Raw genomic sequence first — 13645 nt, 5'->3', positions numbered from 1 at the left:
GGTTGTTTAGGCATCCATACAATCAAAACTCTTCAGTTTTCCAAAGTGAAAATGCTTAAGGGATGGAGTTAGCACTTGCAAAAGGTTTTTTTTTAAATCTTGTAATTACAGGGAATCACTGTTCATCCTCCTACCCCCCACCCCTGCTATCAGTACTCATGTTTACCTCAATGATAGTTATAGTTGGGAACGTTAAACGCAAATACCAAGCTTGAGATGTTATTGGTCCAGATGTTATTGTATTAAAATAAAATCAAAAAATAGAAATATTAGATATATACACGACAGCATAAGTGAAACAAGATGTGCTATAGTATTTACGATTCAAGGCTTACAGTAGAAAAATCTAGGAAATAAAACCTCTTGTATCCCTTGCATGGCTTACTGCAGCCTCTTAGTCACACAATTTCCTTCATATCCTCGTATAAATAGTCTCTCACACACCAAACACCATTTAGAAAAGACTGCTGAATCACAAAACAGCCCACAATATAACATTTGATCACTGAAATCATGTTCAGATCACGTGAAGCAATAAAGAAAATTCTCAGGTTTCTATAAGGCTCTATAAGTTTCTGCAGAGATTAGACTCTATAATTACTCTTCCAGACAACACTGTCAACAAATACTGATTTCTCTTTGGATCATATGAATCTTTTACCTTTTAACAAACTATATCGTCACAAATGTCTGATTTAAGAAATCATGGGACTCAAAAGTCAAACTATTTAAAAAAGGCCTTTCCTTCCTTCCTTCCTTCCTTCCTTCCTTCCTTCCTTCCTTCCCCTCCCCTCCCCCTTCCCCCCTTCCTCCCTTCCTCCCTCCCTTCCTTCCTTCCTTCCTTCCTTCCTTCCTTCCTTCCTTCCTTTATTTTAATGGAGAATTGTTTCTGAGATTCTTGTCTTTGCCAGGTTGTCCAACAAGCCCTGGGAAGTGGGATCCCTGTTGGGTAACACAATAATTTTGGAGCTGGGTGGTGGTACACCCAGTATAGTACACATGTTACACTGCATAAGGACCCAAGCTCAAGCCCCTGGTCCCCACCTGCAAAATATATGACCACAGTATTGCGTCTTTGTGACCATGGCACTAGTGAACTGAGAATTTTGATTATTTTAGAAGGGACATGTAAATAAAACCACACAGGAAAAAAAAAACAGTTAAAAGTAAGGGAAAGCAGAATATTCTCCTTCTTCAGGAGCAGTGAAGCAGTGCTGCAGGTGTCTTTCTTTCCCTCTCAGTTTCTCTCTGTCTCTATCAAGGAAAAAAAAAAAGAAACAAAACAACCCTCCCAAAACAACAACAACAACAAAATAATTTGCATCTTACAAAAGACATTGGCACTAGCAAAGAGGCCAGAAGAGCCGCACTGCTGCTTCACATCTGGGGGGTCAGATTTTAGGAGGGGGTGCTGGCTGGAATTTGGAAAAGAGATTGTTGTCTTTTCAGCTCCTGATTTCACCTGCAGAATCAAACAGGTTATATTAGTAATTCCTAAACGAAGAAGCCAAAGCAGAGAGAAAAATGCAGAGGTGTGTCCTCTTAGGCATCTGGCTATGTGAGCTTCCTACATGAGTTTAGTTCTGTTGCTATGCAGGATTTTCTGAAACAGCCTCTGAACCTTAGAGTTCCCTGTCCAGTTGCAAACAAAGGGCCACAGTGGGTGTGTCTGGAACAGAAGTAGGTGTTCTCTTCTCAGAAAGACGTTGTAGTCAGATGTTGGTCCAGCAAAGCAAGCCAGCTGGTTGGGAGCAGTTCAGGCTGAAAAGACTATGGGCCTCTTCAGATCATGAGAAGAGAAAACTCTTGGCCACGTGGAGAGTGTTCTTCCTGAGTAATTTCGCCTCCTTTCCAGGAAGCAGGTTAGCAGATGGTCTGGCGCTAGAAATAACTGCAGCCAGGCACGGGGCATCTTCCTTCTGCAGTTAGGCAGTCCTCCCTGTATGGGGCGCTGTGCCTTCCTGGTTCGGTTCTAAGGCTGCTGCTGGTACTGCCCCTCTGTGGCAGTGTAGAAATCATCCAGGACGCTCTGCAGGTAGTCGAACGTTGGCCTCTCTTCTGCCTTTTCTTTCCAGCACATCTTCATGATGTCGTAGAGCTCATCTGGGCAGTTCTCCATGCGTGGCATCCTGTAACCCTGGGATAGGGCGGTCATCACGTCGGCATTAGTTCTCCCTAAGGACAAAACAAAAAAAACAAACAAAAAACTATATACATGTGTGTACATATTGTTTAGAACCTGCTCTAGGGTCAGTCATGGCAAGGTCTGTTTGTTTGTATGTTTATTTTTAACCTTTAATCTGAGCTGTTTCTGTGGTGATGGTGGTGGTGGTGGTGGTGGTGGTGGTGGTGGTGGTGGTGTGGGGTGGGGTTTGAACCTGGAAGGCTTCAGAGCCTCAAGCAAGAAAGTCTTCCCCCCCATCTTTTATTTCATTTATTTGTTTATTTTTTATTAATGTTAACTAACATCTTGATAGTTTTTTTTTTTTTTGTCTCCAGGGTCATTGCTGGGGCTCAGTGCCTGCACCATGAATCTACTGATCCTGGAGGCCATTTTCCCCCCTTTTTTGTTGCCCTTGTTGTTGTTATTATTGTTATTGTTGATGTTGTTCATTGCTGGATAGGACAGAGAGAAATGGAGAAAGGAGGGGAAGGCAGAGATGGGGAGAGACAGACACCGGCAGACCTGCTTGACCGCCAGTGAAGCAACTCCCCTGCAGGTGGGGAGCCAGGGGCTGGAACCTGGATCCTTACCCGGGTCCTTGCGCTTAACCTGCTGCGCTACCGCCTGACCCCCTTTTCCCATCTTTTTGTGACTTACATCTAGCATCCATATACCAGTGTTAGAGGATCTCATGGCCCAAACTGTATTCTTTTCAAATCCGTATGCTGAAGCTTGACCCGCCCCCCCGCCATGGTGTCATGGATAATCCATATATTATATTATCTGGTGTATGAAGTACTCATTCATCACAATTACTCTTGTCATTTTTATCTCCTGCCCAAATTTATAGACTTAATTATTTTCCCTTTATTTTTGGATAGAGAAATTGAGAGGAGAAGAGGGAGAGGGGAAAAGAGATAGAGAAAGGGAGAGAGAGAGAGAGAGAGAGAGAGAGAGAGGGAGAGAAAAAGGGGGTGGAGAGAGAGAGACCTGCAGCACTGTTTCACTGCTCAGTAAGCTTCCCCACTGCAGGTGGAGACCAGGGGCTGGAACATGGGTTCTTGCACACTGTAATGTGCACACTCAACAAGGTTATTTGCCACGCCCCAGTCTCCAGATCCACAGATTCTATCACTACTGTCACTGGAAAGTCTAAAAAGATTGTGAGTTGTGTTGTGGGAAGCATTTTTGTACTCGATCTGAAACAGAGCCTTTTGGGGAAGTTATTCTCTAGTTTGCTGGGTTTTTTTTTTTTCCCCAAACTATCGACCTCTACTCTACTGGGATCAGCAAATATATTGAATTAATTAATTAATTAATTTGCTGAGCCAGAGCCTGGAGCATGAATGATATCACTGATCCTGGGCTGAATTTTTTAAGACAGAGAGAGAGAGAGAGATACTATGGCACTGGATCTTTCCCTGATGCTGTGGCACTCCCAGGTGGTTGGCGCTGGGTTTGAACCCAGACGTGTGCATGACAAAGCACCTGTTCTACCTAACAATCTGAAATCTTTCTCTGGACTCAGTAAATAGACTTTCTCCCCTGCCCCCCCATTTGTTACCAGGGCTATTGCTGGGGCTTGGTGCCTACACGATTCCATTGTTCTTAGTGACTTTTTCTTTTATAGAGGATGCGAGACAGCTAGAGATACCTGTAGCATTGCTTTACCACTTGTGAAGCTCCCCCCAACCCTGGCAGGTGGGGACCAGGGCCTTGAACCCAGAATTCAAGCATAGTAATGTGTGTGCTCTACTGGGTACACCACTGCCTGGATTTTTTCACAAACTGAATTTTTTTTGCGGGGGATCTGCCAGTATATTTAAAGACAAATCATAATAAAAGAAGAAGACATCAGAATGTATTGTAATAATAAACATCAGTGTGGCTTTATGAAACTTGCTTTTTATATGGAGTGGGTTTCTGTATATATATATATATATATTTTTTTTTTAAATAAAAATACCCATATGCCTTTTGTACACTCTGCTACCTCTTTTCAGATCTTTAAAAAAATTATATTTTACTTGACAGGACAGAGAGAAATTGAGAAAGAAGGGGAAAATAGGGAAAGAAAAAAAAAGAGACACTGGCAGAACTGCTTCACCACTCATAAAACTTCATCCTGCTAGTGGGGAGTGGGAGTTTGAGCACAGGTCCTTGCACATGGTATCATGTACACATAACTCAGTGCACCATTGCCTGTATATTTCTTATCTTGGGTAAAGCCAGTCAACTCTGAACTTCCCTGCTAAGGACACAATGACTAAAGGGCTTTACCTGGATTTTAAACCCTAAAGGAAAACACAATTCTTTTCTCTTAGGAGAGTCCTTGTTTTTGAAATTGAAAGATCCAAGCTAACATTACAGTCAGTAAGAGTTGTTGATATGGTGAACTGATCCAAGTCGACTTCTAAAATACCATTTTTAAATATTTGTGTAACTGGAATGCTCACAGCAGAAGGTTTCATTTGATTTTTATTGTTTGATGCAAGGGACCTGATTTACATGTCCTTTATGTTTGTTTGATACTTTATTGGGGGCTTAAGTTGTTGGCACATGGGTACTATTTCTCATCTCCCCATGACAGGTGTCTGCAAAACACTCTAACTCCCAACTTCAGTCCTTTCTCCACCATCATGCCTGGTATATGACTTTTTTCCCTTGGAGTTCTGACTGCCATAAAAGTATGTGACATGGGCCAGGTGGTGGGGCACCCAGTTAAGCACACATAGTACTAAGTGTAATGACCTGTGCAAGGATCTGGGTTCAAGCCCATCAGTAAGGGGGAAGCTTCACAAGCAATGAAGTAGGTCCGCAGGTGTCTATCTTTCACTCTCCCTCTCTATCTCATCCTCCCCTCTCAATTTCTCTCTGTCCTATACAATAAAAAAATAAATAAATACATTGAAAAAAATGACAGCCAGGAGCAGTGGGTTTGTAGTGCCAACAATGAGCCCCAGTGATAACCCTGGAGGCAATAAATAAATAAATAAATAAATAAATAAATAAATGTATCTTGCTCTTGTAAACCACCAAGCTTAGTTAGATACCTTGCAGAAAATATCTGTATTTCCTTCTACCTGGGCCTGGAGTGAAGGTGTGGGGTCCTTGTGGAAAGACTGACCTCTAGGGTTATAGAAAAAGCAGCCAGGAGAGCAAGCTTGACAAATAATACCTCCTTCACTTCCTTTTGGGAGAATTCTCAGTGACATAAGAGCTTAGCAAGGACCCAGGAGTAACAGCCTTGCTAAGCACCTTGCCTCCCTGCAGGCTTTCTCTTCCTCATTCTTTCATGTTTTCTTAACTCTGAAGAACTCTCTCAATGATGCATACAAAGGCCAGGCATGTTCTTTCCTGCTCGGAGAATTTAACTTGATAACAGGGATAAAAAGAAGGAAGTCTGAAGTCTGTGTACAAGTAAGTCAACAAGCAAAATAAGGAGGTCAGATGACAAATATTTAATTTTTTTCCAATGTGGTTACCACTGGGGCTGGGTGCCTATATGACTACTCCACTGATCTTGGTGATCATTTTTGTCCCCCTTTTCCTTCTTTTCTGTTAGAGGCAGAGGAAAATAGAGGGGCGGGGGGAAGAAGGAGAGACAGCTGCAGCAGTGTTCTATCACTCATGAAACTTTCCTCTCATTGCTGAGGATCAGGGCCTTGAACCTAGATGCAAATCATGACAGACAGACAGACGGAAGGAGGGAGGGAGTGAGGGAGAGAGAGAGAGAGAGAGAGACAGAGAGAGAGATCACTATGGCACCTGTAATGCTAGATACCCAAAGCATAGAGATCTTCTAGAGATGAAAGGCCCTTGAGGGGTTGGGCGGTGGTGTCCCGAGTTAAGAGCACACAATACAAAGCTCAAAGTCCTGCAGATGAATCCCAGTTCGAGTCATTGGATCCGAACCTCTGGTGGGGGGGAGGAGTGAAGGGGGTCTCTGTGATGCAGGTCTGCAGGTGTCTATCTTTCTCTCTGCCTCTCTATCTTCCCCTCCCCTCTCAATTTATCCCTGTCCTGTCCAATAAGATGGAAAAAATGTTTGCTAGGAGCTGTGGATTTGTAGTGCCAGCATGGGCACTGAGCCCCAGAGAAAACCCTGGAGGCAAGAGAGAGGGGTGGGGAGGAGAGATGAAAGGGCCTAGAAGACTCAGTTACTCATTCAACAAAGACAAATGGGATCCCAAACCATACCTAGTGGGGGAGAAGTGATAGGATGAAGATAAGAGGGCTCTGAACTCCAGCTCCATCAGCACCCAGAGAGAGAGAGAAAGAAAAGAAGAAGGACATATTGAGGTATTTTTGTGTCATGAGTGACTTGGAGGAGAAGAGAGGATTGAATCAGGAGAAAAAGGGGGGAAATTATGTATAAATGTAGACACATAGTTGTAGAGATGATGGTTGGCCCATGTCTACAACTTTAGGGGAACTGTGGTGGACTGTAGTGGGGAGAGTGAAGATTCAGAACTCTGGTGTTGGGAATGGTGTGGATTTAAACCCCTACTGACATGTAACTTCATACAATAAAAAAGTATCTTAAAATTAAAAAAAATAAAATTTACCACAGAGTATTGTATACACTCACTCATACATCTCTTTCCTCCTGTATTGGGTGCATTCCTTAGAAGGACCACCCAAGTCTAATCCTCTAATCTATCTTCAATATGGTATCAGGTACATTCTATGCATTAAGTGGTAGAAATAATCAGTGAAGAAAAGATCTCCACATGTTGTGATGCAGTATACAGACCGACCATAGGAAGTCCGGCACAGCTCTCAGCTGATGTCAGCCCTGGCAACAGAGCATACAGTGAGCTGTGGATGGATCCAGTCTGTGGAAATGCACAAAGCATTGTGGGTGGACTGAATAGACCTAAAAGCACAGCCAGCCAGAAGTTAGCTCTTTTTTTGGCTGTTGCTTCTTCTCCTGATCAGATACATCTTGGCTGGGACTGTTCCAGGTGCTCACTGTGGCTACTTTGCCTGGGAACTGAACACGTGTGGCTCAGCTAGCTGGTAAACTCTCTCTTTTTTTTTAAAAATATTTTATTTTATTTATTTATTCCTTTTTGTTGCCCTTGTTGTTTTATTGTTTTATTGTTGTAGTTATTATTGTTGTTGTCGTCGTTGTTGGATAGGACAGAGAGAAACGGAGAGAGGAGGGGAAGACAGAGAGGAGGAGAGAAAGACAGACACCTGCAGACCTGCTTCACCGCCTGTGAAGCGACTCCCCTGCAGGTGGGGAGCTGGGGTTTGAACCGGGATCCTTCTGCCGGTCCTTGTGCTTTGCGCCACCTGCGCTTAACCCGCTGCGCTACAGCCCGACTCCCACTGGTAAACTCTTAAGACTCCTCTACAGCCATGAGCAACCTATACCTCGGCTGGTAATTGTTTATCTCATGGAACTAAACTTTTGATAACTACTCATGGACTTTGTGGACTAGCGTATTCTTAACCCCTGATGATAATTGCTTATTTTGCAGTACCTAAAATAATATCCCATACCTCCATACTGCCCAAATAAAACCTTAATTCCTTTAAATGTACTCCAAGCCGTCCCTTAGCTGAACCCATTACACACCTTAAGTGCCACAGCCAAAGCCCCTTTTAATTTTTAGTTACAACATCCACATTCAGTCAAATAAGAACGGCAGAGAGTATCTAAGGAAATTCTAAAACAATTTCCACTAAAAGTAGTCAAAATAAGCCCTAGCACAAAGAGTCTATTATATATATAAGTGTGTGCTATAATTATATATACATATACAATTTTTCTTGCCACCCGTGTTTTCACTGGAGCTTCAGTGCTTACAAGATTCCTCTGTTCTTCCTGGTGGCCATTTTTTCCTTTCTTGATAGAGATAGAGAGAAATGGGGGAGGGAGAGAAGAAGAGACACCTGCAGCACTGCTCCATTGCTTGTGAAACTTCCTCCCTACTGGGAGTTGGAACTTGAACTCAGGCCCTTGTGCATAGTAACTCTAGTGCTTATGCTACTGCCTGAATCCTAGATGAATTTTTTAAATGTTTTATTAGTGATTTAATATTGATCTGTAAGATTTTAAGATAATAGGGGTGTAATTCCATGGTTTCCATCACCAGAGTTATGTGTCCCATTCTCTCCAATGAAAAACCTCCCTATTGTTTGTCCCTCTAGGAGTATGGACCAAAATTATTATTTGGGGTGGAAGGTCTCGCTTCTGTAACTGCTTCTCCATTGGATATGGGCATACATACTCCCAGCCTGTTTCTATCTTTCCTCTTAGATGGACTTTCTAAAATGATTCACTCATTCATTTATTGAGAGAGAGAGAGACAGAGACAGAAAGAGAGAGAGAGAGGAGAGAGAGAGAGGGCTGAGCCTCACTATGGCATATGTGATGCTGGTAATCAAACCCTCATGCATGCAAATCCTGCTCTCTACCTATGGAGCAATTTCCCTAGTCACTGGTGGGGTTATTATTATTATTATTTTATGCTTCAGGTCATTCAAACTTTCCTCATATTTATCACTTGAATGCTACAGGTAAGTAAACAATACCTGGGTAGGGAATCTTCCCGTAGGTGACAATCTCATATAGGAGAATTCCGAAAGACCACACATCAGACTTAATAGTGAAACATCCAAAGTTGATGGCTTCTGGAGCTGTCCACTTAATGGGGAATTTAGCACCTAAGGGAGAAGATAAGAGTATTAATTTGCCCTTGGAACAAAAACAATAAATTCCACGAGCATGTGGTGCATTTTTCTTCATGTGTATGTGTGTGGGGTGGGAGTAAGGTGAATTTTATTTATTTTCAATTGGTATATCAATGGTCCAAGATGTCATACTAAAAATGCTTACTTCTCTCCCTTGCTTCTCCTTCTTGGCTATTCCTCTGTTAATAAGCAGACTGTCTTGTGTATCCTCCCAGGAGTTTCATTAGTAATACAGCACATAGAGCTTTTTATTCATAATTTGTATACTTGTTCCTTATCAAAGCACCCTAAAGCATATCTCATTAGTATTTCAACTTTCTTTAATGAATTAATATTATGCTGATATAAAATAAATGTCTTGACATATGTCATATGTCATATGTTTTTAAAAATATTTTTCATTAGTGATTTAATATTGGTTTACAAAACTATAATATAACAGGGGTACAATTCCACACTGTTCCACCACCAGAGTTCTGTGTTCCCATTCCTCCCACTGGAAACTGCAGTAGTTCTCCCAAGCTCACAGATATGGGTTGACTATTATATCTATATCTATATCTATAACTATCTATCTATCTATCTACAGACTTATATATGAGATGAGGATGAAACTGTTTAATTAAAATACAAGTAGCATTTGTAAACTTTATACAAGTTATCACAAGGAGTTCATCATGACACTACTTTCTAAAAAATAAGTATTAGAATAAATACAATCATAAACAGACTGTGGTTCATTTTCAATATTTTACTTAAAAAGATTTTGCTTGCCGAGGACCTAGTGAGGGTTGTATCGTTATGTGAAAAACTGAGAGATGTTATGTATGTACAAATTACTTTACTTACTGTCAGCTGTGAAACATTAATCTCCCAATAAAGGAAAAAATTATTTTTGAACAGTGACTATTATAATTGCTTTGTTAAACACAAAATATGTTTGGGGAGATAGAATAGTGGTTATGAAAAAGGCTTTCATGTTAGAGGTCCTGAGTTCCCAGGTTCATTTCCTGATACCACCATAAGCCAATACTGAGCAGTGTGCTGGTAAAAAATAAATAAATGAGCCAGCAAAATAGTACACTTGGATAGTGTGGTGCTTTGCTATGTGCCTCAGGTACAAGCCTAGCTCCTACATCATTGAAGGAAGCATCCCTACTGCCTCTTTCATGTTCTCTCTTTGGCCTCTTTGCCCGTTTTACTCTGTCTCAATCTGAAAAAAATCATCCCAGAGCAGCGGAGCCAAGGTGATGACAAAAAAACAATAGTAAAATAAATAAACAATATGGAAGCACCTGCAGGTCATTACTAGCACTTACCTTCCCTTGCTGTGTACTCATTATCCTCAATCACTCGCGCAAGGCCAAAGTCGGCGATTTTGCACATGAGAGACTCAGACACCAGGACATTAGCTGCCCGGAGGTCTCGGTGGATGTAGTTCTTTCTCTCTATGTATGCCATGCCTTCAGCGATCTGCAATCACAATGACGCTTGATTTCGTATTTAGGTTAGGCTACCACAGGATCCCAGCAAGGTGAAACAAATACTGCAGAGTTTTTGAAATCTTTTTATCTCTACTATTCTGAGCAGATTACAAGCACAATTCTAAGTCCTTTCTAAGCATCTGCCACATCCATTTCCAATGATGGTAACACTTCTCAACATGCTTTTTTTCATAGCTACATGTCACATCATTTTCCTTCCTTTCTTCCTCCCTCTCTTTCCCTTTCTCTCTTTCTTCCCCCACCTTTCATTTATTTTTCTCACTTTCCCCTCTCTCTTTAGAGTAAATATTTTATTTAATAATAAGATAGGAGAGAGAAAAGGAGAACTAGACGTCACTCTGGTACATACATTGTAGGAATTGAACTCAGGACCTCATATTTGAGAATCCAACCTCTTATTCACTCTCTCACCTCCCAAATTACATCACAACATTTTCCCTCCCTCCCTCCCTCCCTCCCTCCCTCCCTCCCTCCCTCTTTCCCTTCCTTTCACTGCCACCAGAGTTATTTCTGGGGCTCAGTGCCAGCACTACAAATCCATTGTTCCCAGAGACCATTTTCCCATTTTTTTCCTAATTAAAAAAAAATTTTAGATAGGACAGAGAGAAACTGAGGACAGTGACATAAAGAGAGGGAGAGAAATGACAAGACACTTGCAGACCTGCTTCAGTGCTTGTGAAGTGGATCCCCTGCAGGTGGCAAGTGGGGGCTCAAACCCATGGTCCACTACCACTTGCACCCCCCCATCACAACACTTTCTAATGTGTGAAGCAACTTTTAAACACCCTTATTAAATCCTTGCATACAGATTATACAGATAATCATTATCCTGGCTTTCCAAGTGAAAAACAAAGTCAAAGAAAGTGACATGTTAATAAAAGTAAATCGTTGAGGTGTCAAAACTAGACTGTCCTTTGCTTAATCACAGTCCACAGAGCCAGTTCTCCAAGTTCTCCCTACCTAGTTTCTCTAGGGTGACCAGAAAAAGTCACCCTGACAACAAAACATAAGAGCAGGGGTATGTGTGGGGAGTGAGGTGGGGTGAGGGTCTCTGTGGGGTGACTTAACCTTCCTGCATCGTCACTATGACAGTGTCCTCTCCTGCCCCCCCCTTCCCTTTCCACCTAGCCAGTTCATGCCTCAGGTTTCAGCTGAGATGTCACTTCTCAGCAGTTTTGTTTGTCTCCTCCCCTCTGCTGTGTGGGGTCTTCGTGTTCCCTTTTCCTCCCCTAGGATCTTGTGACAGTTGCAGGAATGTAACTCCTTCAAGCAGGTGAACAGTACGAACGTGAACGTTTGCAATCTCAGGCAATTGTGCAACATCCTGATAATTACATGCAAACAGGAATGAGAATCTGCAAAATCATTGTGGCTGCCATCCCAATTTAAATCTGAAATTGCACTGACAGTAGCAATAAGAGGCTGTGCTGGACACTCCTCCAGGGGAGCTGAGTGACCACATACAGATGTGGGCTGTTGGCACAAAGCCTCTATGGTCTGACACTGGGGACCCACATCAATTATTCCTAGGGATGACTTTTAAGAAAAAATTTTTTTTTATAAAAGGAAACACTGACAAAAGCCATAGAATAAGAGGGGGTACAACTCCACAGAATTCCCACCACCAGAACTCCGTATCCCCTCCCCTCCCCTGATAGCTAGGGATGATTTTAATGAGCTGTTTGTCAGGAAGACTCTTGTCACACTTTCCCAAGTTCTTTATTTACAAAAATCTGAATGTGTTTGAAGAAGCAACTCTTTGATATAGTAACAAATTTGCAACAAATCCAGTTTATTTGGCTTTATTTTCTATGTCAAGTTTTAAGTAGTCTATATTTCAAAGATAATAATAGTCCTGTATTCACCAAGACTAGGATGCAAAACAATAATGTTAGACAAGTTGTATAATAGCACAGCAAAGTAGAAACTCTGATAGGTTTTATTTTTGAAGCCAATAATCACTATTTTCTGCTTAAGAATTCGGCATAAATTATGCTTCTCAGAGGCTGGGTGATAACACACTTGGTTGAGCACATATGCTACAGTACACAAGGACCCAGGTTCAAGCCCCCAGTCCTCACCTGCAGGGGGAAAGCTTTGTGAGTGGTGAAGCAGGGCTACAGGTGTCTCTCTGTCTCTCTCCCTCTTTATCACCCCCATCTCTCTCAATTTCTGGCTGTCTCTATCCAATAAATAAATAAAGATAATAAAAAATGTAAAAAATTATGCTTCCTTTAGTCTATAATTCCTTCTTTTCTTCTTCTGTTTGTTTGTTTTAAATTTGTTTATTTATTTTCCCTTTTGTTGCCCTTGTTATCATTGTTGTTGTTATTGTTATTGTTGTCATTGATGTTGCTGGATAGGACAGAGAGATATCAAGAGAGGAGGGGAAGACAGAGACGGGGAGAGAAAGACAGACACCTGAAGACCTGCTTCACTGCCTGTGAAGCAACTCCTCTGCAGGTAGGGAGCCGGGGGCTCGAACTGGGATCCTTACGCCGATCCTTGCGCTTTGCGCCACGTGCACTTAACCCACTGTGCTACCACCTAACTCCCTTTTTTTTTTTTTTTTTTTTTTTTTTTGGTGGTGCAGGTGACTGACCCTGGGATTTTGGAGCCTCGGGCATGACTGACTTTCTTTCTTTCCTTTCTCCTTCCTTCCTTCCTTCCTTTTTTATTGCCACTAGGGTTATTGTTGAGGATTAGTGCCAGAACTAAAAAATCCACTGATTCTGGTGGCCATTTTTTTCTTTTCTATTTTACTGGATAGGACAGAGAGAAATTGAGATGGGAGGGGGAGACAGAGGGAGAGAGAAAGACACCTGTAGACCTGCTTCACTACTAGTGAAGCATCCCCTCACAGGTGGAGAGTAGGGGCTTGAACCAGAGTCCTTGGCATGATAATGTGTGAGCTTAGCCATATGTGTCACAGCCTGGCCTCTGGGCTTAAGGAAAAAAAAAAGTTAGCCTCTTTGTCTCTCCCTCTCTTTCTCCTTCCCTCTTCTCTCTTTCTCTTTCTCCCTCACTCTTTTTCTTTTCCTCTCTCTCACTCTCTCTCCTTCTCTCACTATTGTATTTACTTTGATGAAAGTAAATTCAGCTCTATTTCAAAACACCAAGAAGGAAGAAAACAGAGACCACTTTGGTAGAATTTGTTGCAGAGAATATTCGCTTTTTCCTGCAGACCATTTAGTTTAATAGTTATCAGCTCTGCAGAGAGAGAGCTGAAGCCTAAATATATCATACTCAGCTGCCACTGACAAACAGGGAG

At 41.9% G+C, this 13645-nt stretch overlaps 1 protein-coding gene across 2 annotated transcripts in view; it reads right to left on the bottom strand.

Annotated features, from left to right (window-relative positions):
- Positions 1 to 219: 219 nt before the first annotated feature.
- Positions 220 to 13645, bottom strand: part of LYN (LYN proto-oncogene, Src family tyrosine kinase) — a 147115-nt gene continuing 133689 nt past the window's right edge. For both annotated transcript variants that reach the window (XM_007531519.3, XM_007531520.3), the window contains exons 11-13: positions 10189 to 10342; positions 8711 to 8842; positions 220 to 2175 (exon numbers count right to left, since the gene is read on the bottom strand). In XM_007531519.3, the coding sequence (XP_007531581.1) occupies positions 1973 to 2175; positions 8711 to 8842; positions 10189 to 10342 (489 nt within the window). In that variant the 3' untranslated portion in view covers positions 220 to 1972. The remainder of the gene's footprint in view (positions 2176 to 8710; positions 8843 to 10188; positions 10343 to 13645) is intronic.

This window comes from Erinaceus europaeus, chromosome 1 (assembly GCF_950295315.1).
Source record: "Erinaceus europaeus chromosome 1, mEriEur2.1, whole genome shotgun sequence".
In the NCBI taxonomy this organism is placed as follows: Eukaryota; Metazoa; Chordata; class Mammalia; order Eulipotyphla; family Erinaceidae; genus Erinaceus; species Erinaceus europaeus.
This window is presented reverse-complemented; position numbering and strand designations above follow the sequence as displayed.